At 36.0% G+C, this 27,897-nt stretch overlaps 1 protein-coding gene across 2 annotated transcripts in view; it reads right to left on the reverse strand.

Annotated features, from left to right (window-relative positions):
* Positions 1 to 27,897, reverse strand: part of LOC136832678 (threonylcarbamoyladenosine tRNA methylthiotransferase) — a 49,339-nt gene that overhangs the window by 5,480 nt on the left and 15,962 nt on the right. For both annotated transcript variants that reach the window (XM_067094044.1, XM_067094055.1), the window contains exons 5-11: positions 26,425 to 26,562; positions 26,139 to 26,231; positions 20,489 to 20,677; positions 13,646 to 13,848; positions 8,259 to 8,404; positions 4,476 to 4,656; positions 4,048 to 4,194 (exon numbers count right to left, since the gene is read on the reverse strand). In XM_067094044.1, the coding sequence (XP_066950145.1) occupies positions 4,048 to 4,194; positions 4,476 to 4,656; positions 8,259 to 8,404; positions 13,646 to 13,848; positions 20,489 to 20,677; positions 26,139 to 26,231; positions 26,425 to 26,562 (1,097 nt within the window). The remainder of the gene's footprint in view (positions 1 to 4,047; positions 4,195 to 4,475; positions 4,657 to 8,258; positions 8,405 to 13,645; positions 13,849 to 20,488; positions 20,678 to 26,138; positions 26,232 to 26,424; positions 26,563 to 27,897) is intronic.

The raw sequence follows: 27,897 nt of genomic DNA on the forward strand, positions 1-27,897 counted from the left end.
AACCTTTAAGCCAATCTCATTTGTAATTTTTTCTACCATGAGCAGCAAGGCAGGCCTTCACTCTTCCTTGGAATCATTTTTCTTTTTTCACAAGGAAGTTCTGCTTTTAGAGTTCTCTTCATATTCTCCTTTAATGTCACATTATGGCAACCTGTAAAATACACAGATTTGGACATCTTGTACCCCCTTGAGCCATCAGTGCACATTATTCTCCTAGCATTGCCTGCAATTTTAAACAGGATTCCAGTCCAGATCTTGACCCTGTTTTCTCTTGGAACACTGGATTGCTTGTATGTATCCTTGCCTGGAAGCTCCCTTGTCTCTAAGTCTTCTTGTCACCTTGTCAGAGCATCAGCGTCTCAATGTGCCTCCTGCTTAAGGTGCTTATTCAGGCTGTGTTTATGTAGTGAGTTTTTGAATGAAGAAAATATTTTTCAAAAAAACCAGTTTTAGTAAATACTGATCACTTTTACAAGATTGCCACATAGCTCAATTGCATCTGGATTACAATGTGCAAGAATTATTCAAATAAGTACTTCACACCAATTTTCTTGTTCTGGTATAGAAATGTCTCGGAACTGCTCAAGATACAGTACAGTGACACCTCAACTTAATGGACAGTTGGGGGGTCTGCCCCTCCCGGTAAGAATGAATCCACCAAGAGACAAAGATTAGTAAATAACCAACACAATACTGTGCCCTAGAGCAACTTACTTAGATTGGACAAATATACCCCCTCAAAACAAACTAAAACAAATTAAGAACGAAGTTAAAAAGTGGCATTCTTCTACCCAAAAGCAAAGAATTAATGAGGTTATTTTAACAAGACTCAGAATAGGACACTCCAGACTCACACATGGTCACCTGATGTCAACTCCGCACACAAACCCAATAACTTGTGAAAGATGTAACATTCCAATAACAATCAAACATCTTGATTGACTGTCCCAGATGGCATCATGAAAGAAAGACTTTACAAAATAAATCAATAAAGGATATTCAAGCAGAAGGTAATAACTTTTCAATTAATAATATCATTCTCTTCTTAAACAAAATTAAATTGATAAGTAAAATATAATCTTCCCCCTTTTTTCCCTAATTTTTTTTTCTTCTCTCTTTCCCTCTTGATTTTTTTTCCTAATTCCTCCCCCTTTTTTATTATTTATTTATTTATTTAACTACTTAATTTTTTATGTACTCTTTCCCCCCTTCTTTTCCCAGCCCGAGAAGAACCCTAAAAGAGTTCAGAGGTCTGGTTAAACAAATCATTTATAACTAACTAACTCAAGTAAACAGCAATTCCATATAAAATCATTAATAGCTGATCATATAGTCTAAAATGACAAATTTTTAATCAATTTGTATTTTTCATAACTTACAAACTTGCTGTCTTTACATACGGGAAAATCTCAAAGCGCAAGCTGGATCCGGTTTAAAAATTGAACAAGGTTGGTGGCATGAGTGCGTTATGTGGTAGTCTTTCATAATGTGATGCATATGTATATATGCACCTAAGTGCGAATCGTCATACATTCAACCAGGCTTACCAAACTCATTGGCTTATCTAATTCATTACTATTTCTTTTAACACCCAATAACTATTTCAATGACCATCGCTCAGCAAAACACAGGCATAGACAGCAAAAAATATTGGCATAACTGATCGAAAAATAGCTGTTTGCCGATGTGTTACCGTAGCTAACGAATGTTTATTTCAAGTTGCATTACAGTTGTCAATTTGTTAAAAACTTGCTCATTCTGAATGGTGACTTTATAAGTAAAATTAATTTTTATTCATCCTTCATACAACGAAGGAAAATGTCTCTCACGAAAGTGTACTGCTAAAGTCTGCAACTTGTAACTGTGGCTGACGGAAAGAATAAAGTGCAGACTGCAAAACGTTTTGGACAGGCAAAAGTAACGTCAGAAACTGACACAATCACAGTTTTACTTAATTTAAGACTTGCTTTTTATAGAAAAAGATGAGCTGTATTCTTAAACCAAGTTTTATTTATTTGCAAAAAATGTATTCGAATTAACTTCATTTAGCAACAAACAGTAATGATGTTGGTAAAACCGAGTCGGCTAATGATTTTGAGAAAGTAAACGTTACCAGAATGTAGATGGCTCAAATCATAATGTTTACATTTTATATGGTAAGATGATAATAATACATGTTATATACAAAAACTGTATAAAATATTATCATTGTTTTATATGAATTGTGCAAATGGATACTGTTAGAATTTCAGAGTGCATTCTCAGTTGAAAAAAAAAAACACTTAACAATTCATATACAACCTGTTTTTGTAGATTTTATTAACAACAATTTGGAGTAGTGTGATTACAGTATGTAACTATACTCTACACACTACAGTAGTTAGAACTTTTAACAAACGAGAAAAGATAATTACAAATACTTCACTTGCAAAATCAAAAGCTTCTAAGTACAACTTTTTTATTTTTACCGGGCACAATAACAAAATCCACTAAGTTGAGGTGTCAGTGTATTACGTAGCGTTTGTATTAAAAAACTAATTTTCTTTTCATAAACTACTTTATAACATGATACTGTAATAATAACACATCTGTTTTTAAAGGAAAGCTTTAAAGGCAAGAAGAGTTAGTACTCACAGGTTATCTCTATAGACAAGAATGGCAAATGTTACTCTAGTTGAATATCAGTCAAATGGATCTCTAACTCAAGTTTAAATGATGTGCAGTAATTGTAAAATAAATCAAACAAAACATAAAAGCTAATAAGATTATGCAAAAGTTACTGAGGTATAATATAAATTCTAACTCAGGTACCAAAATTAAATTACACAAAAACCCAATAATAATAATAATAATAATAATAATACTGTTGAATGTGATTGCTGCATTAATCTTGTAGGGAGTTTTCTCTGTATTTCTGATTAATGTGGTTTGGAGTAGAATGATGGCACTGTGGGATCTACACATTTTATGGTCAATGGGTCAGCACGGGGCAGCATGTTTGCCCCCTGCTGACCCATCTACTATAAAATGTTTAGACCCGACAGTGCCATCATTCTACTCCAAACCACTGCCATGATCATATTCGGTTGAAGCCAAATGATATGTTGGCCATATCATTGATTTCACTAATACCCAAATTTGTCTATACTATATAAGATGTAACCCTACAGTCATGCCCTCCTTATTTGACTTACTTTGTAAATACATAATTAATGATGAAATTCCCATATACTGACTTCTCCCTTTGGAAGATGAATCACACTGGCACGTTACTCTCCACGTAGTACCAGAGAGACAGCAGTAATCAGAAATATAGAGAAAATTCTTTACAAGATTAATGCAGCTGATGCAGCAATCACATTCAATAATAATAATAATAATAATAATAATAATAATAATAATAATAACAACACTTTATTTTAAATATGAATTCATTTACTGTACAATATTTTACAAAAAAAGTGGTGCCAAGAGGCTGCAATTTTTATTTATTATTAAACAAAAAACTTACAGAAAAAAATACAATTATCAAAACCGAAGTGGGAATGCCACACTGTGTACCTTAGCAATAAACATAAAAATCTTAAAAAAAAAAAGCTCACACAACAAAACCTACAGAGGAAGTAAAAATAGGCTCAATAAAAACTATATTATTCTCCATCAACATAATGGTTATACTGCACGTATCATTCCAGACGTAGAACATAAAAATAACATCACTGTCTTTTAGCAACTGTATTAAAACTTTATTTCATTTCTCCAATCTCTGTTTTAAACTATATGTTGCATGGCATTAGATAACATCAAGGCAGGGCAATCTGTGTCACAGAAACATGAGAAGCATGATGATGGATGAGAGAAAACAGCCAACATTTCAGGTATATTTGAACAAAATCAAGCAAACTGTATTAAAATGGGGACAGAATATATATTTACCATTCTTTTTCAAATACCTTAATTAAAAGTAAAAAAAATACTATCATGTTATTTAAAGAAAGCCTTTTTTAATGTAATAAAATAAATCAGAATGTCATTCACAGTACTTACTTGTTCATAGTATTTATTGTGCCCAACCAAGTGTTCTTTGTCATGAGCCTCTTCAGTTACAAGCACAACTTGCTTCTCTCCTAGTTTGTGATCGTATGGCCGGTAAGACTGAAAAACGTCAGTAAGCTGTCTTGATCGGTTTTTTACCTGAAAAAATGCAAGAGCATATTAAATACAATTCAAATTAAATTGTATGGAAATTTTTTAACAACCAATCCTGTCACTCCTCACGCAGTTAGCAAAAAAAAAGACAAACAAATTTTGTTATTAAACTGGATAATTTTTAATATCATTCTCCAACAGAATAGTGTATTTTCTCTACCTTGCACATCCATTATATTTTATCCAGTAACATATCCATTTTCCTGTCCTCAAAACAGATTATCATCCTTACCCCTCTTCAAAACTTAGATAACAACCAATCTTACCTCTTTGGTGGGTATCCTCTTCATTTTTGCTGCTGGTGTTCCAGGACGGGGATAGAACTGATTTATGAAAAGAGATGGAAATTTATACATGCTACACAGGTCAATTGTCTGTTTGAAGTCTTCCTCAGTTTCTGTGGGGAAGCCACAAATGATGTCTGTAGCAATAGTAATTCCAGGAACTCTGGAAAAAGAAATATGGCAAAATCATTAATAAGAACACTGATCTGTAATTTTGATAGTGTAGCCTCTGTTTGGTCTCAAAGGACATTGAATAATAGGTTTCAAAAACAAAGCTGTCTAATGTTATTGCCTTAATGCTAATTATCACTTTGTCAAACAAGAAAACACAGCACAACAATTACGGAATAGTCAAGCGATCTACTCCTAACTTCTCAACTTGCAAGAGCCCTATGGGCTCCCAGTTAAAAAAAATAAGAACCCACCCATTAAAATTTTAAGGGACTACAACTTTTCACTTGGTCTTAAAACTTTGCTTGATTGGTGTAATGATGCCCGAAAAGTGCATGGTCAAACACTATTTCCGGAGCACACCCTGGGGATTAGTGAACTTTTGGACAGACCAGAGTGTAATGAGGAAGATGACTAACTTATACTGTCACAGGGCTCCCTAAGACAGAATAACCAATTACAAGGAATTCTTTTATAGTTGGTCTCAGCTTGAATAGTACTTGTTGGCACAGTGATACAATAAAAGGACTCGCAGGAGGGCTGTATCTCCTGTCCCACAACGGCTGCCTCGGCTCTCTCTAAGTCCCACTTGCACAGATGTAACAACAGCATACGTTAGTCATCTTCCTCATTACACTCTGGTCTGTCCAAGAGTTCACTAATCCCCAGGTTGTGTTCTGGAAATCATGTTTGACTATGCATTTTTCCAGCATCATTACACCAATCAAGCAAAGTACTTAGTTTTAAGACCAAGTGAAAAGTTGTAGTCCCTTAAAATTTTAATGGGTGGGCTTTTATTTGTTTAAACAGGAGCCCATAGGTCTCTTGCAAGCTGAGAAGTTAGGAGTAGATCGCTTGGCTATGCTGTAATTGCTGTGCTGTTTTTTCTTGTTTGACAATGTGATAATTAGCATTAAGGCAATAACATTAGACAGCTTTGTTTTTGAAACCTATTATGCAATGTGCTTTTTAACACTGAGAGATAATTAGAGGTTACCAAAAGGGTAAGTCGGGTTAACCTAACTTCTTGTTTACGAAACATAGATGTGAGCATAGCTTCCAATCGTGCTTGACCTTACAAGCCTTGGTGTTTACTAAAGGCCAGTATTTCCTTTGTAATGTTTTATAATCACATAATCAAACTAAATGGTTTTTGTCATATCAACAATTATCTCCAGCTATCCTTAATATCGGGTTTTTTTCAAGAATTAAAGAAAATACATTCCTGCGGATCTACTTCCAACTGGTACAGTATTACTCCTCTGGTAGTGACGTCACAGGTGTTGAGAAAATTGTTGTGATGTTGTCTTTTTCCTAAGGCAATATAAACGTAGTACTACTTTTATGGAATGGTGAGCTTTGCCAAATATTTTAAAATCTTAGTGATACATACTGTTATTTTTGGTACAATAACTCCAATTATTGATTTTATTTACGTACCAACTAATGTAGCCTTTAGGCTACATAACCTTTATCTGGTACTTGGGAATAGACCAGATAATCAAAGGTTATGAAATGTGTAGAAATATACAGTAAGGATATCCATTTAGTTTTGTCTTAATTGACTTCAGAAGCATTTGTGAGTAAATCCTTCAAGGTAAGGCTATTGTAGTAATTGTGATTTAATATTTTAAAACACGACTACTATTTTATGGATATGACCGATTGATCATGTTTCCTTACATCATGCTATGGACATGTACTTGTGACCGTGTAGGCCTGGGTTAATTTGAAGTGTTTGCTTGTTTGCTGCCTATACAGTGATATAGGTAGCTGACACTAGGTAGTTTTTATCAAACACTTGTTCCTTTTATCACTACTGGGCTACTATTATGCAGAACCTATACATTACCTGCACCACAGTGAATTGCTCAGTCTGCTTTTCGCCTGTGGAAATGGCTCATAACTACCTGCCATGAGCCAGCCCCTGAGGGGATAAAGGAGAATTTGGTTGGTGGCTGGACATGTGTGCAATATGCAACATGCTTCTAGCAGCAAGTTTAAATGACGAAAGAACTCATTTTTAAGCAATCTATATGAGTTTAGGTTTCAAACGGAGTCTGGAAGAAGGAGACTACTGTACAGTACATCGTTCCGGCAAAACTGTGGCAGCGTGTTTCCATCCCTTTCCAAGTAGAATCCACAATTGGGCCAGTACTCCAAAAGCAGTGGATTCCAGGAACTCTCATTTCAACTCTCCGATGGAGACAAAGCCTTTCCTTGGGAGAGGAGGTCACTGATATCTGAAATTTCTGATCAGTATTTTTATCACCTTTAATTAGTCTCCATAGAAACAGCTGAATTTTGTACTCTGAATTTCATACTAATTGCTAAAAACCACAACTTTTGTATTCATAAAATAAACAACCATCTTTTATTTATGTATAACACTAAGAAAGACCCAGTCAGCTGAGTGCTTTGACAGCAAAAATTTTACTTTTTAAGTTATTCTCACAGGTAAGTACCAATAGTTCCCTGCCACTTGGAGAAGGCCCCCTTACAAACTGTTATCATATCACTGTAAACTTGGCTTGCACTACCTGTGATGGGTAGCTAACAGATATGCACTGCCTGTGATAGGTAGCTAAGAGATTACTGTACTTCTTAAGCCTTGCATTACTAAAGAAAGCTGGCATAGCGATTCCACTGATACAAAAAATAAAGTTTGCACCATTTCAAAGTATTCTGAGACAAAATTTTTTCTAATAGGCCTGTCATGATTGGCCACTATACCTAAGTTGTGAAACTGTATATTGTGTCAGCTTTTATCTATGGAATAAATTTTTAAAAATTGCATTTTACATACCATATGTATTCATCTAATTTTATTTCTGTATTAACTTTAGTAATTAATCAACAATTCTGATTATCAAAGCACATGCCTTAGACTTTTGGGACGTTTCATTAGTCAAAAGTGAGGTTGGAGATGGAAGGTGACAATCTTTACTTATGGCACTCAAATAATAATATAAATATATTTGACAAGAAGGCATCAGCGTCAACTTTGCGTCAACGTCATTCATGGACAGTTCAAATTAGTTTTTTATATTCAGTGGGAATACCATACTGATTCAAGCCTTTCACACCACTGGTCTGTGGATGCTGATGATTTTACAGTTTTTAAGTCAATATTCTGCACATGACAGACATGGGTAGTGTGTTGAGAGGATAAAAACAAATAAGGAAGTCTTGGAAAGATGTAGTGCCTGCCAGCTGGAGAAAATCAAAATGGTTTAGACATGTCAAGTAGTGAAGAGAAATTTATCATATAAGTGGCTGACTAGATAGAGAAAATAGCAGAGAGAGTGGTTACATGAGGACCTAAGCCAGACAGAAAGTCAGACAGGAATGCAAAAAAAAAAAAAAAAATTAGAAAATTCATTTCATACACAGTGTGTCAAAGTTTCTCCAATGTTGAAAGTCCATTTTCTTGAACATTCAGTTTTCTTTACAAGAATAACAACTTTAGGCCTAGTTTCCAGGACATATTTGCCAATTCATCAAATGCCCCTTCCTACATATTTCCAAGCTAAAAATGGAAAAGCTGATGGAAAAGCATTACTTAGATATGTTTAGACAGGAAATTTTCAATACCTCTCACGTAAGAAATCAACTACATGGCGAAAATCTTTAACAGTGTATTCTCTTCTCATGTCTCCAAGGACACCATCACTCCCTGACTGGACAGGAACATGTAGAAATGCATAAACTCTGGGATGCTGCATAATCTTGGCCATCTCCTAAAAAAGAAAAAATGAAAACCTTCAGTATTCTTATAAGTAGACTGTTATACAATAACTATACTTTGCAAAACACTTAGCATTAATACATTTCAAGAGAATTCCAAGTTTTCAACCAATAGTAAATATCAAGTGTGGGAAATAAATAAATAAAAAATTTACAATCATTTTCAACATTTCAATTTACCAAATTTTTAAACAGTTGTAATTTATCAAATAAGATCTAATACACTGTATTTGCTAGCATATTAGATGGAATTTTTTTCTAGAAAAGGTTATGAAATTCATGTTGCATCCTACAGGGATAGGGTCAAGCGTACAGACAAGTTTAATCTTCTAGTGATGAGTAACAAATCTTCCCCTCACACATAAACACAAACTACTTTGGTCTCTCATAATAAAGATACACTTGACAGATATAAAAGCCATGTAATGGAATTTGGAATCATCTATTTCCCAATAAACAGATGATATAAAAAATCAAATACAATCAAATAAAATATAGTAGGTTCTATCTTGGGGGAGGAGTCATCTCAAGTTTTTCGTAATTACTGTACTATACTTTATAGTTGTCAGTGACTATTATTTAAAGTAAAGGGTATTACCTGTGTAATAATCAACTAGCATTACATGTTTTAACTGTTCATTATATGTGCATAAGTCATTATGATTTTACTGTTTCTTATGTTACATTCCCTATCATCAAAAGTCAGTAAATATTATCTATGTGACATTACATGACAATTTTTTTCTCTTCATACAAATTTCTAATCATTAGTGTATGGCTAACAGACATTTAGTTTGGTGCAGTTGAAAATTCAAGTAGCCAACTGTGATTTGTAGGGTAGAATGATAGCATCTCACTTGAATAAAAATATTGCTTATACTCTATATCTTTAAGAGAATTGACATTACAGTATTGGTAGTATATTGTACGTGAAAAAAAAGATGAAAGAAAGACTCTTAAGGTTAGTTAGAATGATAAACATTTATATGATTGAATATGTTCATTAGTATTATTACCCAAGTTCAAGTAACTGTGATGCACTGTGACAATGTAAGGAGGATTCTTTTTTATATCATGCATAAACAATAATTTAATATATCTGACATTGTAAAGGTTTACAATTACAGTACCAGTAACATATGGCTATTTGCATGTTGGAGAGAAAGTGGGAAGGAGGTAAGACTACTCAGACAGATGTTCCTATGAGTGGTTATTTGTTCATAACATATGAAGGCATTAGTTCAAGTACCTATAATTTATTTTGTATATTTAACATCACATTAATAACAATAATATTATATCTTTAATAGGATTCAAAGTACTGTCAAAAATGAATGCTAACACAAAGACAGAGAGAGGAAACAACAAGAGATGATAGGCTATTCTTATGTTAATCAGTGCATTAGGCAAAGGCCATTACTGTAATTCAAAAAGATGCCAAAATTTTTAAAGGGCAGGCCCCCTAAAATGTATAAAAATGAAAATTTTTATAAAATTAATTATTTGAATATCTACCTACTGTTAAAGGTGCAACTGGCATTCAAAATAAAAATAACGCTTAGCTAACCCACTAGGACTGTCTCTGTAATCACATGTTTCCAACCAAGTGGCATTGGAATGTTTACATTCTTGTCAAAATTCTTCATGACCATGCACTAAGGTTTGGGAAGGCTGGGTGGGTTTCCACTTTAACAGTAGGAAAGTATCCAAATAATTAATTTTATCATAAAAACTTTCATTATTTGTACCGAATCTTACCTACGGTCAAAGTTAGCTGACTACCACACTGAATGAGGATGGTAGGTTAGTGCAGCCAGAGAAACAATTGTTCAGCCAAATGAACTAAAAGCTTTTTAATGAGGTGATAAAGTCTATCAATATTCCTGCCTGTTTAGTGATCCTTACTAGTAAGTACTGTCGCCAGCCACTGGAACCACAACAGGGTGTAAGGCCCTCGTAGTGAGACTTGTCTAAGGATCCTTACAGGGATTGATTGATTAATTGTGAAAAAGGACTCTATCTTACACAGTGCTAGCAACTCCTGTGCCTGAGTCGAAAGCCCATAACTGGCAGTCCATACCATATTTGAAGGTGCACTCCTATACACCAATGTGTACGTCCATGCTCCAAAAATTCAACGTCATGATTACCTAACAATTAATGATAAGATAGAAAGCAAGGTTACTATCCTATTTGGTTCAGGAGAAAGTGTTCCCGCCACAATGATAGGACTAACAGCTTCACACATCTCATACTAAATTTGAACTTATCACAAATAATATAAGGCAATAACAGTAACATTTCCTCTGAGTGGCACTGACAACCTTCTCTAGTGAAAAAGAAATAAAAAGATGTGCTTCCAGTACAGAAGCCATAGGCTTATTTTCAAAAAATGTAAAAACTCAGGAATCAACTCTGTGCATTGACTCGAGCATTCTTGGACACAGGAGTGTTTGACCTCCTAACTCAACAGTATAAATTCTTAAATCCTCCTCTTAAAGGTTTAAGTCTATCCAGGTAAACCCTTTAACTTCTAACTGGACATAACAAACCCACTTCTTCATTGCCTACCAAACCAGTTGAATCAGGTACTGTCACAAAACTGGGAAGGGCTTTCACTTTATCTTTTCCCTAAGCAATGACAGAAAAAGAGAGAGGTTGCTACTAGGACAAAGCCCACATACAAGAAAGGGGTTGAAGCTCATTATAATACACTTTGCCACAGCAAGAGCTAAAAGGAAAGGTGTCTTAAAATTTCTTAAGCGATGCTTTATCAAAACACTCTAACTAAGGTAATGTTAAAATCTTAAGGACCATGTCCAAATTTCATCATAAACCATGACAGGAAGATTTGAAACTTCCAGCATAAGAGATTGAAAGCCTCTTCAAAATTTAAATCGTGAGCGGTATTCCGGTCAGCATGATGCAGAACTCAAGATAATGAAAAGTGGCATCCTTTGATTGCTGTGACAGGAAACTGCTTTGTGTACCTGAAATACTGGCAAGACTTAAATCAGGATATCTATAGTGTTCCAGGTGCTGGATATCCCTCTGGACAAGCACCAAGATCAATAAACTGACAAATGTTATTGATACAGTCTAACAGCGGAGGGCCTTCTAGACTTAGGATTACTTTCTTGGCCACTTGAGAAATGCCCTTAGGGTGTAACAGACGATTGACAATCTCCATGCACTCAGATGAAGCATGTGGAGGTTTAATGGAATCTTCTCAACTAACTGTCTAAAAAGATCGTTCCTGAACAGAAAAAGATGAGAAACATCTACCGCCAAGAAAGAAAGTCCGGGAAACCATTCTCTTTGGGGCCACCAATGAGCTATCAAAACCATCCTTGTGTTCTGCAAAGCTCGCAATTTGATGAGTACTTACTCAAAACAGCAAACACAGGAAAAGCATTAAGGTCTAGATTCAACCATTCTTGAAGAAAGGCATCAACTTACCATGCCTGAGGATCCTGGCATGGGGGCAGTAAACTGGTAGTGTTGCATTTTGGGCAGTCATGAACAGATTGGTGTTAGGGTCTCCCCAAAAGTTCCACAATTTCTGGCAAACCTGAGGAAGAGGAGACCATCTGACAGAGGACCTTGTCCTTTCTTGCTGAGTTGGTCTTTGATGGTAATATTTCTTCCTAGGATAAAATGAGATAAAGGAATGATGTTCTTGGACTCTGTCTAAAGGAGATGGAGGTTTCTTTGCTAGCCTGATCAGATCTCTAGATCTGTGACTCCTTGTCTTCTTATGTAAGAATCGAGAGGTTGAATTGTTGGAAAAGACTGCGATCATATTGTCTCTTGGCTAGATGTTCCGCTTGCACAAGACCATTCCAAACTGGATTGTTTACCGCCGAACTCCTTGACATCATATGTTTCTCAGCATGGCCCCCCAATCTGCCTATGAGACATCTGAGGGCAGTGTAAAGATTTTTGAGGTTTACAGGCCAACACATGAAAGTTCTCAAAAGGGGTAGAAAAGTACCTATCCATCTCTCTGTCCGAAAAACCCTGAAAAGAGAGAGGCGATCTTCATCTCCAGATAAACAATTAACTGGATCAGAAAAACATGTACTGTATTTGTCAACATCGAACAAAATGCCCCACCTGAGGATAGACATAAAAGAGAATCCTTCACCTTCGAGATCACCAGAAATGAATTGGTGAAAACGAACCCATTGTCTAAATATAAGAGAACTCTGATATCAAGCAGATGACTCCATTCTGCTAAAGATGCCAAGACACAGGAGAATACTTGTGGTGCTGTACTCGGACCAAAAGACAGAGCTTAGAATTGGAATACCTTCCCTTAGAAGAGAAAGTGTATATACTACTTCGACTGGAGATGTACTGGGACATGGATGTACGTGTCCTACAACTGTCAAAAGAAATCATCCTTTGCCCTTCCGGAAGGCCACCAGGAGCAAACTGAATTAATTCATCCAAAAAGGATTAATATGAATAAATCTGAGACTGGAAATCTCCAATACTGGCCTCCAGCTCCCAACCTGAGGTCTTGGGAACAAGAAAAATTGAAGGTAAAACCTTGGTGACTAGACTAAAAATGGCTCAATGGCCTCATTGCATAACAACAGTCGGATCTACCCTTCCCAACTCAGAACTTCTCTGCGTGAAGAGAGTGAGGAGAGAAGGATATTGGGAAGTTGATATGGGTGGATATATAACAAAAGGTACCAAGAATCCTTCCTGAGAACCATCACAACCAAAGGTTCTTCTAGAAACTTTGCCAAACACTCCAGAAACCCTGTGCACAGCCTCCTGAAGTCAAAGATCCAGGAGTTGTACCAGCAGCTGGAGGTACCTGCTAACAGTGAATTCACGCTTATCACTTCCTGAGAGCACTTCAAAGAAAAATGGATACAATAAATATAAATGACTAAGAAAAAATGGAAAATGAACTCGTGATAAGCACTGGGATAGTAGTTCTCAGTGAAGTAAACACCAGGCCAACAATAAGCAGAGCTGATTATTGCAATGCATGGTCACAAAATGTGAAGAAAATGACTGTGATATACCTAGGTATCCCTAGATCATATGCATGATGATATTATCCTCTTCAGTCTTCAGAGACAATAACATGGCAAACCTAGGAACAGTTGGGATGCAAACACAAGTACAGTATAGGCATATTTATGATTAATGGGGTTGTAATGGGACAAAATAATAATAAATGAAAGTGGTATACAAAAAGAACCATCACTTACCTCCAAATGGTCTAATATATAGGGAGGATTTGTCATGCCCAACCGTAACCGACAACCATCTGGTATAACATCAACTAATTTCCATAACAATTCAGGCAGCGTGACACCTATGTCTCTCCCATAAGCACCAGTGTCTTCAGAAGTGAGCCAAACTTCACAAACACCTTCGTTGAAAGACTGTTGTGCTCTAGCTACTATTTCCTCTGAAATCATACAGTAAAACCTTAAAAATAAAATATAAACAATCTGAGCCAAGGCTGCATTTATAATATGTATATCTTAAACACAGTCTTTCTGATATGTATGCATATAAAGTGAAAAATCCATGAGCAGTATTTCATTATACCTTTTCCAAAAGTTCCCCAATACCTTTGATGCTTATACCTTCCTTCATCTTCAGTTTCAGCAAAAAACAAGAACAATAATGAGGGGGGGGGTGAGCTAGATAAGTAATTTTGCTTGCACTTACAAAAAAAATTTTCTTTTGATATATCATCTTTTTCCTTATGAATGTAAAACCCTTAGAAAAAAATTGTCTATTTATATTTTTTTTTCTTTTTAATTTTTAATTCTTAACTCCTAAAACTCTTATCAATTATTTTATATGTACTTTTTAAAAATTCAAGGTCTTTGGCCTTTTGTTTAACAGATTAAGAGCACAGGTAGCCCCACACATAAGGAAAGATCTCTGGTTTCCTAGAAGTTAACTACTTTTTTTTTATGTACAGTACTGTACTAAGGACTCTTACCTGTATGAAACCAGTGGGGTTGGAGGATGAACATTTTGTAATACTGGTAAAAGTAATGGGATTGTATGTGATTTGAGAAATAATTTTTTTTTTTAATCAAATTAGTTTTACCTTAAACATTGCTTATAATTATCCCAAAATCCCAAACAGCAATTTAGGCACGACACAACAAGCTGCTGAACAGCCCAGAAACAGCAGGTTTAGCACCTAAAAGATCCAATACAGAGTCCCTGGGGTATACAGTATTGGCAAAGAACCCATAAATCTGCAAGCAACATGGATTTGTACTTATAAGAAAAACCCTTGATGAAGACAGTATAATTAAGGCATTTGCAGGTCCATGGTGTGCAATTGTAATATTTGCTAAATATGTATGTGAGACATCCTGGTGAGTACCATACAAATACATCATGAAGGGTGCCATAATGCATGATAGGAGGATTAAGATGAACAGAATAGAGAATAGAATATAGAATTTAGGCCACAGGCCAGTGCTGGGACCTATGAAGTAATTCAGTGCTGAAACAAAAATTAACAGCAAGCAGCTCTGACAGGTGTACCAGAAGGAAAGCCTCGCAGTTGTACTATAAAACAATTGTTAGAGGGTGGAAAGTCAGATGAAATAAGAACAGAGGTACAGCAAAAATGAAAGAGGTTACAGCTAGGGGATGAAGAGATGGGGCAAAGACCCTTAAGCAATGCCTACAGTGCACCACCTGAGGTGCACTGACGGCACTACCCCCCTACGGAGGAATTTAGATGAAGAACATGATGATTCTACCATGTTCAAACCCTCAATTAAAGCAGACACCACTTGTCCTGTTGCTAATATGGATCCTGTTTCGGGTATGTTTTTATGCTGTATTTTGGTGGCACTGCTGCCTTCAAAGTAGCAGAAGAAAAGTCTTATCCCTAAAAACCAAATTAGATTTTAGGCCTCCTTGATAGAGGGTGGTTTTGATCTGTTATTATCAAGTACCATGTGCTCAAGTACTACGTACCAAGTATTAAGTGCCAAAGACAACCTTGCAAGATACTGCACAAGGAATGGACAAGCTGGGATCACATGTACAAAAAGTTGGAGAGCAAACCAGTAACTTCTTGCTATTATTATTTTAGAATAGGCTTGCATTAGTATTATACAGAAAATTATGGAAAATATTTTAGTGAGGGACCATCCACTATGAATGTATCTGCCAATGAATGGTAAAACTGCTTATAAAATTTTATCAAAGAACTACTGATCTCACTACATCATCCTACTGCACTTAAAAGTCATCAAGGTATACACTTGCCAAATTATTTTGATAGCCATTCACTAGTTTTAAAACACATATATAAGTGTAAAGACAAATTATTCAATAAAAAAAGTTTGACATCTTTTCTTATCACTTTCTATTCTCCCTTACCCAGCATTATATGGTATGATTTATTTACTAACAAGGAGGTACAGTTATTGGTATTTCTACAATTCCTTTGCTTGGTCATCAGTGTGGTGTGCCTCTTATTGGCTTTAATATTAATATATGAACCACAGTAATAAAGTCAGACCCCAGTAGCGCTAGGTTAGCCACAGTGAAATAAATCAGCAAATGAAATTCTTACTGCACACACCATACTAACAAGTAAAAAGATGATCAAAGTGCCTTCACAGTGCCTACATCCTGATTCATCTTTTCATATGTGCAGGCAATGTACATTTACATCATTGTTGTCACCATCACTGTCATGGCTGGAGCACAAATGAGGAAGCAGTCAGTGTGTTGTCACCATCACTGTCATGGCTGGAGCACAAAATGAGGAAGCAATCAGTGAGTGCCCAAACTTTTTTTCTTATTTTTATTTATCTTATATTATCTACAACATTTCCATGAGAGAGAGAGAGAGAGAGAGAGAGAGAGAGAGAGAGAGAGAGAGAGAGAGAGAGAGAGAGAATTCCAATACAGTGCTAAGAAACTCCTCTACATATCTGTACCATACAAACACACACAACTTCCCTCTCTCTCTATCCTTTCTCATTTTATATTTTAATGCAAAATGGAAAGGCCTGAAGCATTTTTGATGAAATTTACCAAAAGAGGTAGCCTTAAAATCTATGACACAAAGCTTCAAAGATTTAAGCTACGCAATACTATGCACACCAACTCCACTTGTAAACAGCAGTGCTGTGTGTTTTCATGGCTTAAAACTTGCTTCTGACTTTGAATCTTTATAGGTGTACCCCCTGATTGGTTTTCCATACACTTAATATAGTCACAAAGTTTTTCTTTGGCTTTCTTGATATAGTACCATCATTTAGATAATGAACTCCTCATATACAACAGGTATCAAAAACTAATCTCAATCCAATGAGATATTTTCACACCATGATGTTTAGAAGCTATTGATTTTTCAATATATCACAATAATTACTAGTCAGAAACAACAGATCATATGAAAAGAGAATAACAAATATGAAATATACCCAAAGATTTAAGTAGCAAAAACACACTTTTGCTAGGCTAATGAGGTCTTGCTAGACTAAATCAGCCAAGTCACTACAAAGCAAACAACACTGTAATATTTGGGTTTGTTGTGCATTGTTTCATGATTATCCTTTGTAATACATATTCAACATAGTATTTTACGACACAGAAAATGGATGAGTCAAGCTTGTCGTAAGTCAGGGACAATCCATAATGTATTACAATACTAATGTATTACAATACTAACTTCAAATGAGATGCAAAATCAAAATGATTAAGTGTGCTGAACTAGAAAGCTTACACATTAACCCTTAAACGTTGAGCCTCTATTTACAAAAACGTCTCCCGTATGCAGGCGGCGTTCGGGAGTTAGCGCCGAAGCGGAAAAAAAGTTTTTTTTTTTCAAAAAATCACAGCACGCTTAGTTTTTAAGATTAAGATTTCATTTTTCGCTCCTTTTTTGTCATTGCCTGAAATTTAGTATGCAACCATCAGAAATGAAAAAAAATATCATTATCATATATAAATATTGAAATATATGACAGCGCAAAAAAAATTTTCATATATAATTTTATACAAATCGCGCTGTGAGCAAATCGGTTAAAGCTAACGGGTTATTTTTTTTTCTTTGTATTGTACACTAAATTGTGATGATTTTGGTATATAACAAATTGTAAAACGATCAAAGCAACACAGAGAAAATATTATCACAAAATGATGCATGAATTCGTAACGAGCGGACGTAAAAAGATGTTTTTTTCAAAAATTCACCATAAATCGAAATATTGTGCTAGAGACTTCCCGTTTGTTGAAAAATGAAGCTAATTGATTGAATATTACTAGAATGTAAGTGTTTTAGCTTACAATTGCAGTTTTCGACCATTTCAGACGAGTTAAAGTTGACCGAAAGTAGAATTTTTTCTATTTATCGTGATTTATATGAAAATTTTTCAAAACTGATAACAGCTACAACCTTGAGTTATTTTCTGTTGTATTGTACATGAAATTGCGCACATTTTCATACATAAAAGTTTATGTAACGACTAATATAAAACGGTGCAAACATTACGACAACTTGACGAAAGAATTTCTGAGATGTTTGGCCGAGTTACCGCGCGGACGTAAGGAAAATGTTTTTTTCAAAAATTCACCATAAATCGAAATATTGTGCTAGAGACTTCCAATTTATTGCAAAAAGAAGGTAAATGATTGAATATTACTAGAATGTAAGAGTTTTAGCTTACAATTGCGTTTTTCGACCATTTCGGTCGAGTTAAAGTTGACCGAAGGTTGAAATTTTGGCAGTTATCGTGATTTATGTGAAAATATTTCAAAACTGATAAAAGCTACAACCATGAGCTATTTTCTGTTGTATTCTACATGAAATTGCACACATTTTCATATATAAAAGTTTATGTAACGACTAATATAAAACGATGCAAACATTACGACAACATGACGAAAGAATTTCTGAGATGTTTGGCCGAGTTACCGAGCGCAGACGTAAGGAAAAAGTTTTTTTTTTTTAGAAATTCACCATAAATCGAAATATTGTGCTAGAGACTTCCAGTTTGTTGCAAAATGAAGGTACATGATTGAATATTACTAGAATGTAAGAGTTTTAGCTTATAACTGCGTTTTTTTACCATTTCGGTCGCTTTAAAGTTGACCGAAGGTTGAAATTTTGGCAGTTATCGTGATTTATATGAAAATATTTCAAAACTGATAAAAGCTACAACCATGAGTTATTTTCTGTTGTATTCTACATGAAGTTGCGCACATTTCCATATATAAAACTTTATGTAACGACTAATATAAAACGGTGCAAACATTACGACAACGTGATGAAAGAATTTCTGGCGCGGACGTAAGGAAAAAGTTTTTTTCAAAAATTCACCATAAATCGAAATATTGTGCTAAAGACTTCCAATTTGTTGCAAAATGAAGGTAAATGATTGAATATTACTAGAATTTAAGAGTTTTAGCTTAAAATTGCGTTTTTTTACCATTTCGGTCGAGTCAAAGTTGACTGAAGGTTGAAATTTTGGCAGTTATCGTGGTTTATATGAAAATATTTCCAAACTGATAAAAGCTACAACCATGGGTTGTATGTTGCTGTATTTTACATGAAATTGCGCACATTTTCATATATAAAACTTTATGTAACGGCTAATATAAAACAGTGCAAAACTTACGACAAAATGACGAGAGAATTTCTTAAATTTTCGGCCGAGTTACCGCGCAGGCGTAAGGAAATTTTTTTTCAAAAATTCACCATAAATCGAAATATTGTGCTAGAGAATTCCAATTTTTTGCAAAATGAAGGTAAATTATTGAATATTACTAGAATGTAAGAGTTTTAGCTTACAATTGCGTTTTTCGACCATTTCGGTCGAGTCAAAAAGTTGACGAAGGTTGAAATTTTTGTAGTCAGCGTCACGGTACGTCCACTCGGCACCCAACAGACAATTTTAGTCGACGTATGATACGTCCAGTCAGCGTTTAAGGGTTAACATGATTTCAAAGCAAAAGCAGCAATGACATATGATACATGTGATGTGGTATGAGTAGCCCTTTATACTAAAACTCAAATGAGACGAGCTCTCCGGTGTGGCTTTTTGGGTCTGCTCCACATGTATTTAATCTCTCCATATCTGCCAAATCTATAATAAAAACAATGAGATAACGCCATTTCTCCCCATTACAGAGATCAAATATCATCTTTTTCATTACACAGAATTCTAAGTCAATTACACAGGTTCACGATTGATAAAGTTTTTTTTATGTAATAACAAGAAACAGAATCAGATTTTCTATCAACATGGCATTTCACTTTGGCACTGTTGCCAATATTTCAAACAGCTCCAGGCGCATTTAAATCCACGGACAAGCAGCTTACGGCTGTCTCCAGGGGCCACTTTCAGTGGTCACGGTATGTTTGGAGGCATTTTCCCTTTCTACAAATATCTTGATTTCTTAATATCATAGGTAAAGAATAAATTAGTAAGCAAGGACATATGAAATAAAGCATAACAATGAGTAAGTTGGACGAGTGAGAAAATAAACAATCGTATAAGCACACAGGATCTTAGAGAGAGCGCCAATTCATTATACAAACAGCTTACCCCTGCAGTTACTTAGATGTAAATACTGTATGATGTTTCTTGTCTAGGCAGAAATGTTAAATATTAATAAATGGGCTATACACAGAACGGTAAATCTTTGTAAAAAATAGGAAAAATATGTTATTGTGCATAAGCTGTGGAGAAGAAATGGAGTGAAGACAAATCCTAAGCAGGGCGGAATAGGAAGATTAAAATACCTGGAAACGAAAAACAACCCCTATACAGTAATCTTATAATTATAGCCTCAGGGTTTGTCTCAAAGACATTCAAAAGTCTGTCACACAAGTGTCAAGTTGTCGTTTTGTGAAACTGGCAACAGGGCAGATCTTTAAATGCCACACCAGAGAGGTCTCTTCATGAGTGGAAGGATATAGTAGACAGCAATACTGTATATTATTTTTACCTATTGATGACTACGATCTTGGATATCATTTCACTATGCTGGCAATATGGTAAATATAAAACAAGGGGTTTGAACTTTGAATACACCAAAAACTAACTTACCAATTGGATAGGATCCAAGTTCTCCTCTTGCATGCTTGGTCTTGCAGTACGTACATTGATTCAAACAACCTGTGTTTATTGATATAATTTCAATCAGAGGATTTCTTCTAACTTTGGGTAAAAGAAGAGATGCCCCACCTTGCTTCTTTCCACCCTGTTTCTTCTGTCCAAGAAGCCTTACAGAATTACCTGAAAATTCAGCAAAAAATAAAAGAGGAACTTTGAAAATTAAAAAATTAACCTTCGCAAGAGGCTATTTGATGGTCAATGAGATGCTTACACTGGTTGTTTGCAATATTTGGCAAAACAATACCAGTACAGTATTAAATACAAATCAAGTTTAAACACAGGAAACAAACTTTTAAATTTTGTAGACTTTTCATACATAAACAAGCTCTTAATCCTCATAGTCCGGCCTAAAATATATATTAACCACACCCCGACACCAGGCTAAATTTAAGGATGGCCAATTTAAAAAAAAACACATCAATGGAAAGAGGAAGGTATGCATATGCACACGGTATAAGAAAAAAAATTCTAAAATATTTCTGTACCTTCCACGGGAAGTTAAAAGTAAATATTTTCAACCCTGTATGAAGCCACTTTACCAAGACAGTCATAAAAAATATGCTAATTTTACCAAGTTTTACATGTTTTTTCTAATGATTTTTTAATTTTATTTTGTATATTACAATTACAGCTCACACAATATCGCAACAGATAAGAACTACAATCAGTAACAAATTCTGAGTATATTTATTGTAAAATATTTACGACACATCCTTAGATGGGAATGGTGGACAGCAATCCCCTTCGACATCTCAAGGCAAACTGTTCTTTCTCTCCTGTACCGATTAGCTATTATAGTTGCCGTAGGAGTTGCCATGAGTCATTTACTGTCAATGGAAGTAATCTGAACACTTTTCCCAACAAACTGATCGTCAGAGGACGATACCCGGAATTTACCCTAAAGCTATAAGTAGTCGTCATTTGATGACGACTGCTCACAAAGAGTTAAGCTGTATGCCTTTGGTTATACATCTGTCAACAGGTTTTCTTTTTTAATGTGTATAATGAGTTCTTTATATTCTCTTGGATCTTATGCCATTTTATGCCTGAATTTCTACCTAGTTTAGGTCATCTATGACCATTCTTTCTATTGTGTAGCATTTTATTATTGTCTGACAATGCACTTCTCTCCTCTTCTCATCAAATACTCAAAGCCACTAAATTTTTGAGGTCTTAGACTATCTGACACAATATCGGCAACTTTATTCATAAAATGATCTTCAAAACACAATCAAGCCTTGAACCTTTAGATTTGGTAGTATCGCCACTTCAAAATAAGCTCAGAGAAGTGAAAACCTAACCATTGTTTTGCAGCTGACCAATAAACAACTGATAACTTATACTGTACAAGATTCAGTTTTCCATACATAAAGTCTATATATCCCTCTGACTGGTTATATGATCTCAGCAACTTTTTTCTTTAAATTTCTGAATTATATAATCCTGCGGTTGTCCCATCTGGGTAAAATTATTTCTGTTTAGTACTTTACTTAACTTACTACTCCTGCACTGCATGACATAGTCATTTAATAGGTTAATTATGGTAATACATTTAGCAAGAAGCCCAAGGTAAGTCTAAACTTCTAACTAAGGTATGACAGTTGGTGAGCAGAAAATGTTGAATGTCATTATTATTATTATTATTATTATTATTATTATTATTATTTTTTTGTCTATCACAGTCATTCTATTCGACTGGGTGGTTTTTACAGTGAGGGGTTCCAGGTTGCATCCTAACTCCTTAGGGGGCCATCACTTTTCTCACTATGTGCACTGTTTCAAGTAGCACACTTTTCTGCATGAGTCCTGGAGCTACTTCGGCATCTAGTTTTTCCAGATTCCTTTTCAGGGATCTTGGGATCGTGCCTAGTGTTCCTATTACAGGTACAATTTCTACTGGCATATTCCATATCCTTCTTATTTTGATTTTCAGGTCTTGCTTCTTATCAATTTTTCTCTTCTTTCTCATCTACTCTGGTGTCCCATGGTATTGTGACATCCATGAGTGATACTTTCTTCCTGATTTTGTCAATCAATGTCACGTCTGGTCTACTGGCACGTATCACCCTATCTGTTCTGATACTGTAGTCTCAGAGGATCCTTGCTTGATCGTTTTCTATCTCTCCCTCAGGTTGGTGTTCATACCACTTATTACTGCAAGCTAGCTGGTGTTTCTTGCACAGGCTCCAGTGGAGGGCTTTTGCTACTGAATCATGCCTCTTTTTGTACTGGTTCTGTGCAAGCGCCGGATATTTGCTTGCTATGTGGTTTATGGTCTCGTCTTTCATATTGCACTTCCTGCACATGGGTGAGATGTTATTTCCATCTATTGTTCTTTGGACATATCTGGTTCTTATGGCCTGATCTTGTGCCGCCGTTAGTATTCCTTCTGTTTCCTTCTTGAGTTCTCCCCTCTGTAGCCACTGCCATGTTTCATTGCTGGCCAGTTCTTTTGTGTCTCATGTACTGCCTCTGCATTGGTTTGTTGTGCCATTCCTTTGTTCTATTTTTCATTCTCCTGTCTCTGTATATTTCTGGGTCTTCATCTACTTTTATCAGTCCTTCTCCCCATGCACTCCTTAGCCACTCGTCTTCACTGGTTTTCAGATATTGCCCCAGTGCTCTGCTCTTGATGTTGACGCAGTCCTTTATGCTTAGTAGCCCTTTCCCCACTTCCTTTCGTGTTATGTATAGTCTGTCTGTATTTGCTCTTGGGTGTAGTCTTGTGTTTTCTAGTTTTCTGGTCTATGCTGTGGAGTTCAGCCTTCATCCACTCCACTACTCCTGCGCTGTATCTGATTACTGGTACTGCCCATGCGTTTATGGCTTTCATCATGTTTCTGGCATTGAGTTTTGACTTGAGTATCGCCTTACGTCTCTGCATATATTCTTTCCTGATTGTGTCCTTCAACTCTTGGTGTTTTATATCCTCTCCTTCCCAGGTATTTGTACCCTGTCTCATCTATGTTTTGATGCTATTCCCATCTGGTAGCTTTGTCCCTTCAGTCCTTGCTACTTTGCCTTTTTGTATGTTGACCACGGCGCATTTTCCTATTCCAAACTCCATCCTGATGTCCCCAGGTACAATCCTTACTGCCTGGATTAGGGCATCTATTTCCTTGATGCTCTTACCATACAGCTTGATGTCGTCCATGAACATGGTATCTATTTCTTTGATGCTCTTACCATATAGCTTGATGTCGTCCATGAACATCAGATGGTTAATTCTGTTGCCTCCTTTCTTGAGTTGGTACCCAGCATCCATCCTATGCTGTACTTTTGTCATGGGAATCCTGGCTACTAAGAAGATTAGTGGGGACAGTGGGTCGCCTTGAAAGATCCCTCTCCTGATGTTAACCTCTGCTAGTCTTATCCCAGAGCTTGTAAGTACTGTATTCGAGTTGCACACTGCATTTTTAAGGAAGCTGATGGTGTTTTCATCTGCCCCATATATTTTCAGGCATTCTATTAGCCATGTGTACGGTATCTTGTCGAAGGCTTTCTTGTAGTCAATCCATGCCATGCTTAGGTTGGTTCTCCTTCTCTTACTATTCTTCCTTCTGCAGCCTTCTTGTTGATGGGGGATGGTGTTTGTATAGCCTTTCACTGATGATGCCTGTTAGAAACTTCCACATTATTGGTAGGCAGGTAGTTACTTGCTATATTTCCCATGTTCTTGTCTTTCTGTACTAAGGATGTTCTCCCTGAGGTCATCCATTTAGGCAAATGGTGGTTTTTGATACAATGCTGGAGTTGTGCTGCTAATCGTGGGTGTAGGGGCTTGAAGTTTTTGAGCCAGTATCCATGGACTTCATCAGGACCTGGGGCTTTCCAGTTGGGCATTTTCTTCAGTTGGTGTCTGACTGTGTCTGTCGTGATCTCGGTGGATCTTTGTTTTATTCTCCCCATTTCTTCTGCCTTGATTTCCTGGAGCCATGTTGCATGTTTGTTGTGTGATACCGGATTGCTCCATATGTTTTCCCAGAGTCTCTTACTTGGTTCGGCTTCAGGAATTTCCTGGTGGTTATCTTCCCCTCTTAGTTGGGTGTACCCTATAGTCTTTTCTGGTTGGTTCCAAAGAGTTTGTTCTGTTGGTATCCTTTATTCCTGTTCATGTACCGTTGGATCTTATGTGCTTTGGCTTTAAGCCTCTGTTTTATATCTTCTATTGTGTTGTTTAGTCCCTTCTCCTGTACTTTGTATTTCTCATTCAGTTCCTTTCTTGTTTTCTTGCTTCTTAGCCTCTTTTCTGACATCTCTTTCAGTTTACTCAAGTGAGATCTCATCACCATGATTTTTTTTCCAGACGCCTTTTCCAAGGCAGTTGCTGTTTTGGTTTTTGTTGGGTTGGTTGTGATGGTGGTGTTGGCATTTGTATCCCCATGAGTTCTACTACTAGTCTTGCTCCTGCATATGCCAAGTTATTTGTTTCTGTGATACTGGTGGTGTGGATTAGTCTCATTATTTCATTAACTTCACTTGTTTTTTCCCCTTAGTTTCTTTATGTTGTAGGCTTTCATGGAGGGGATCTTTGTTCTTTCTGTATCTGGCTTCATCCATTGTCTGATCTTTTCCACCCATTCCGACCTCTCTGTTACATCTTCGGTGTTTCCTTGTGTGTCGTTGTTTGGTAGCTCATCATTCCTGTCGTTTTCTGTCTCATCGTCTCTTAGTTCGTCTTCTTGTCCTTCATTGCTGGGTGTTATTTCTCTTTTCAGTTCCTCTCTTTCTGTTGTGGAGAGCCAGTTCTTTTCTTTATGTTCCTCATTTGGTCTGCCAGCCTCTGTTCTGTTTGAAGGGTGTTTTTTCTCTCATTCCAGATGTTGACCAGTCTTCTTCTGTATCCTCTTTCTGTTGGGTTGCTTCTGATGTAGCATTTCCATATTTTCTTTTCTTGTCCATTTCTTCTTCTGGTTTGCCTCTCCAGCTCCAGTTTCTGGTTGCTGGTTACTGTCATTGTGGTGGTCAGTTGTTGGATGACGACCTCCAATTACCTGACCGATCCCCCCGTCGACTGGGTTGTATACCTGGCTGCCGGACGAAGCTCCTCTGCTGCCATGGGTCCCACTTACGTCATTGTTGTTTATTCTTTCATTTCTTTCCATCACTGCTGAGTTTTGCTATTTAACCTATAGCTGGACCCTACCCCATCGAGAATAAGTACAGCTGAGTAGACGGAGGGAAATATGTGAAACATCCTTTCCCAAGGAATTAACGCCGAGGAGAGCAGTCACCCATCCAACGACTGACCAGCCCCAATGTTGCTTAACCAGTCCATCGATGAGCTAAACCACTCTGCCACGGCGGCCATTATTAATTATTAATTTATTATTATTATTATTATTATTATTATTATATTATTATTATTAGTGCTTTTTCAACAGTATTCAGATTAAAAAGTCTTCTCTAAATTTCTTATTGTATTTTTCTCATTAGCAGGTAGAAATCTACACTGATGAAAAACTTACAAATTCCTCTTAAAACTAACAAAAATCTAGGAGCACTAACCATATTTTAAGGAACCTTTGCTTAAACATAGAGTATCTGTTCATTACAGATGCCTCGTGACAATTTCACAAACCTTTCAGAGTTTCTTCAACTACTTCAACAACACGATCTATTTGTTGTACTCCAACCACACTTAAGCCCTGGAGAAATTCTGAACGAGGAGCACCTGTCAAAAGAATAATGGATTACTAAGTAATCCTGATCTACTTAAATTCTGCTCATTATTACAACTCTATATATGCTTAATAATGTTAAATGACCATCAGCCTTCACTATCTGAACATGTCTCACAGCTAATCACCCACAAAATAACAAAAAAACTGCAACTCTCAATTATGAAAATTAAGTTAAAGCCTTACCTTGTGGTACACAACCTGCTACTACAACTTTTTTACCAGAATCTCTACCAGTTTTAATCTCATTTCTAAAATGGTCTTCTGCTGGGTTTTTCACTGTACAACTATTGAGGAGCCAAAGATCAGCCTCCATTTTTTCTTCTGAAAGATAGAAAATCATTCATAATTTTCAATCATTCATAATTTTCAAGTCTTAAACATACAAGCTTCCTACTTTACACATGGACTGTACAACAGAGTGATGGGAAAGCTGTAAAATAAGTCAGTGAAAGAAGAGTTCTTATGTTTTTTATAGGTGAATATCCCTGCCATGAGGAGAAACCAACTTCTTGCATCATCACCAGTCATTCTTAGTTTTGGTGACCTGAAGCTATGAGTTAGGAGGAGAGTAAACCCTGTGCGGTTAAAAGTTTGTATGTATTAATTAAAACCCTAAAACCTACTTCAGATGAAGATTCAGATGGTTTTTACACTATTCTTTCTCTAAAAATGTCTGCAATACTTTATCCCCAACTCAGATATTTTACTGTTTTTGTTTTCCGAATAGAAGCGCGCAGAAATGATTTAAATGCCTCTGAAAGGGTATACAAGTTGACTGAAACAATACAATTCATGTGCTTTGTAATATTGCTAAAAAGTTACTGCAGCCCTTATTTAGTAGTCTGAAACTAGTTACCGGTACATTTGCTTACTAACAACCAATATATTTACAAAAAACAATGAGGTAACATTATTTTTAAGATCTGTCTACAGTAGTTACATCCAAGGTTACTAATCATTATTTTTGTAATTTTGGTACTAACAACTGTAATATAATGAGAATCAATAAAAGGAAAAATAGTCATGTACTATAAATAAAAAAAGAACAGGCAAAGTTATACCATTAAAAAAATAACATATATTTCCCCACACATTTCTGACACGAGATGAAAAACAGAGAGAAACATGATTTTGCAGCATTGCTTACATTCATATATATTGGAAATAACTGTGAAAAGCACATTTAAAAAACATGGTTCAAGGTAACTTGCAACAATGACAAAAATTTTGAATTGAAGGTTTTAGAATAAGACAAAATCTTTCATTAAAACCCACCAATCAAACTAGCCTTAATTCACACTCTTCAGTTCCCTTGAACACAACTCCTGAAGTATTGCATACAAAAGTACAACTACCAGAAACCCATTTACTGAGTGATCACAGGGGCATGAGCACCTTTCACCATATAAAAAGGGGACTGGGAGAAAGGTAAGTATTAAGTGTGATGGGTTAGTAAGAAGAATTTTGCTTTTATTCTAAAAACCTCCACTGTTTCATGACAAACCCATCAATCAAACTTAGCATAAACTGCTATTTAAGTGGTAGGAAACAAAGGATAATATCCAGCCACTGTGAATCCTGATGGCTTTGAAGAGTGTTTGAGAACAGAAAAGGATCAAGAACCAAGTGTCCAGAAAAGTCTCAAAGTCTCCTTTG

The sequence above is a fragment of the Macrobrachium rosenbergii genome, chromosome 4 (assembly GCF_040412425.1).
Source record: "Macrobrachium rosenbergii isolate ZJJX-2024 chromosome 4, ASM4041242v1, whole genome shotgun sequence".
NCBI classification, from domain to species: domain Eukaryota; kingdom Metazoa; phylum Arthropoda; class Malacostraca; order Decapoda; family Palaemonidae; genus Macrobrachium; species Macrobrachium rosenbergii.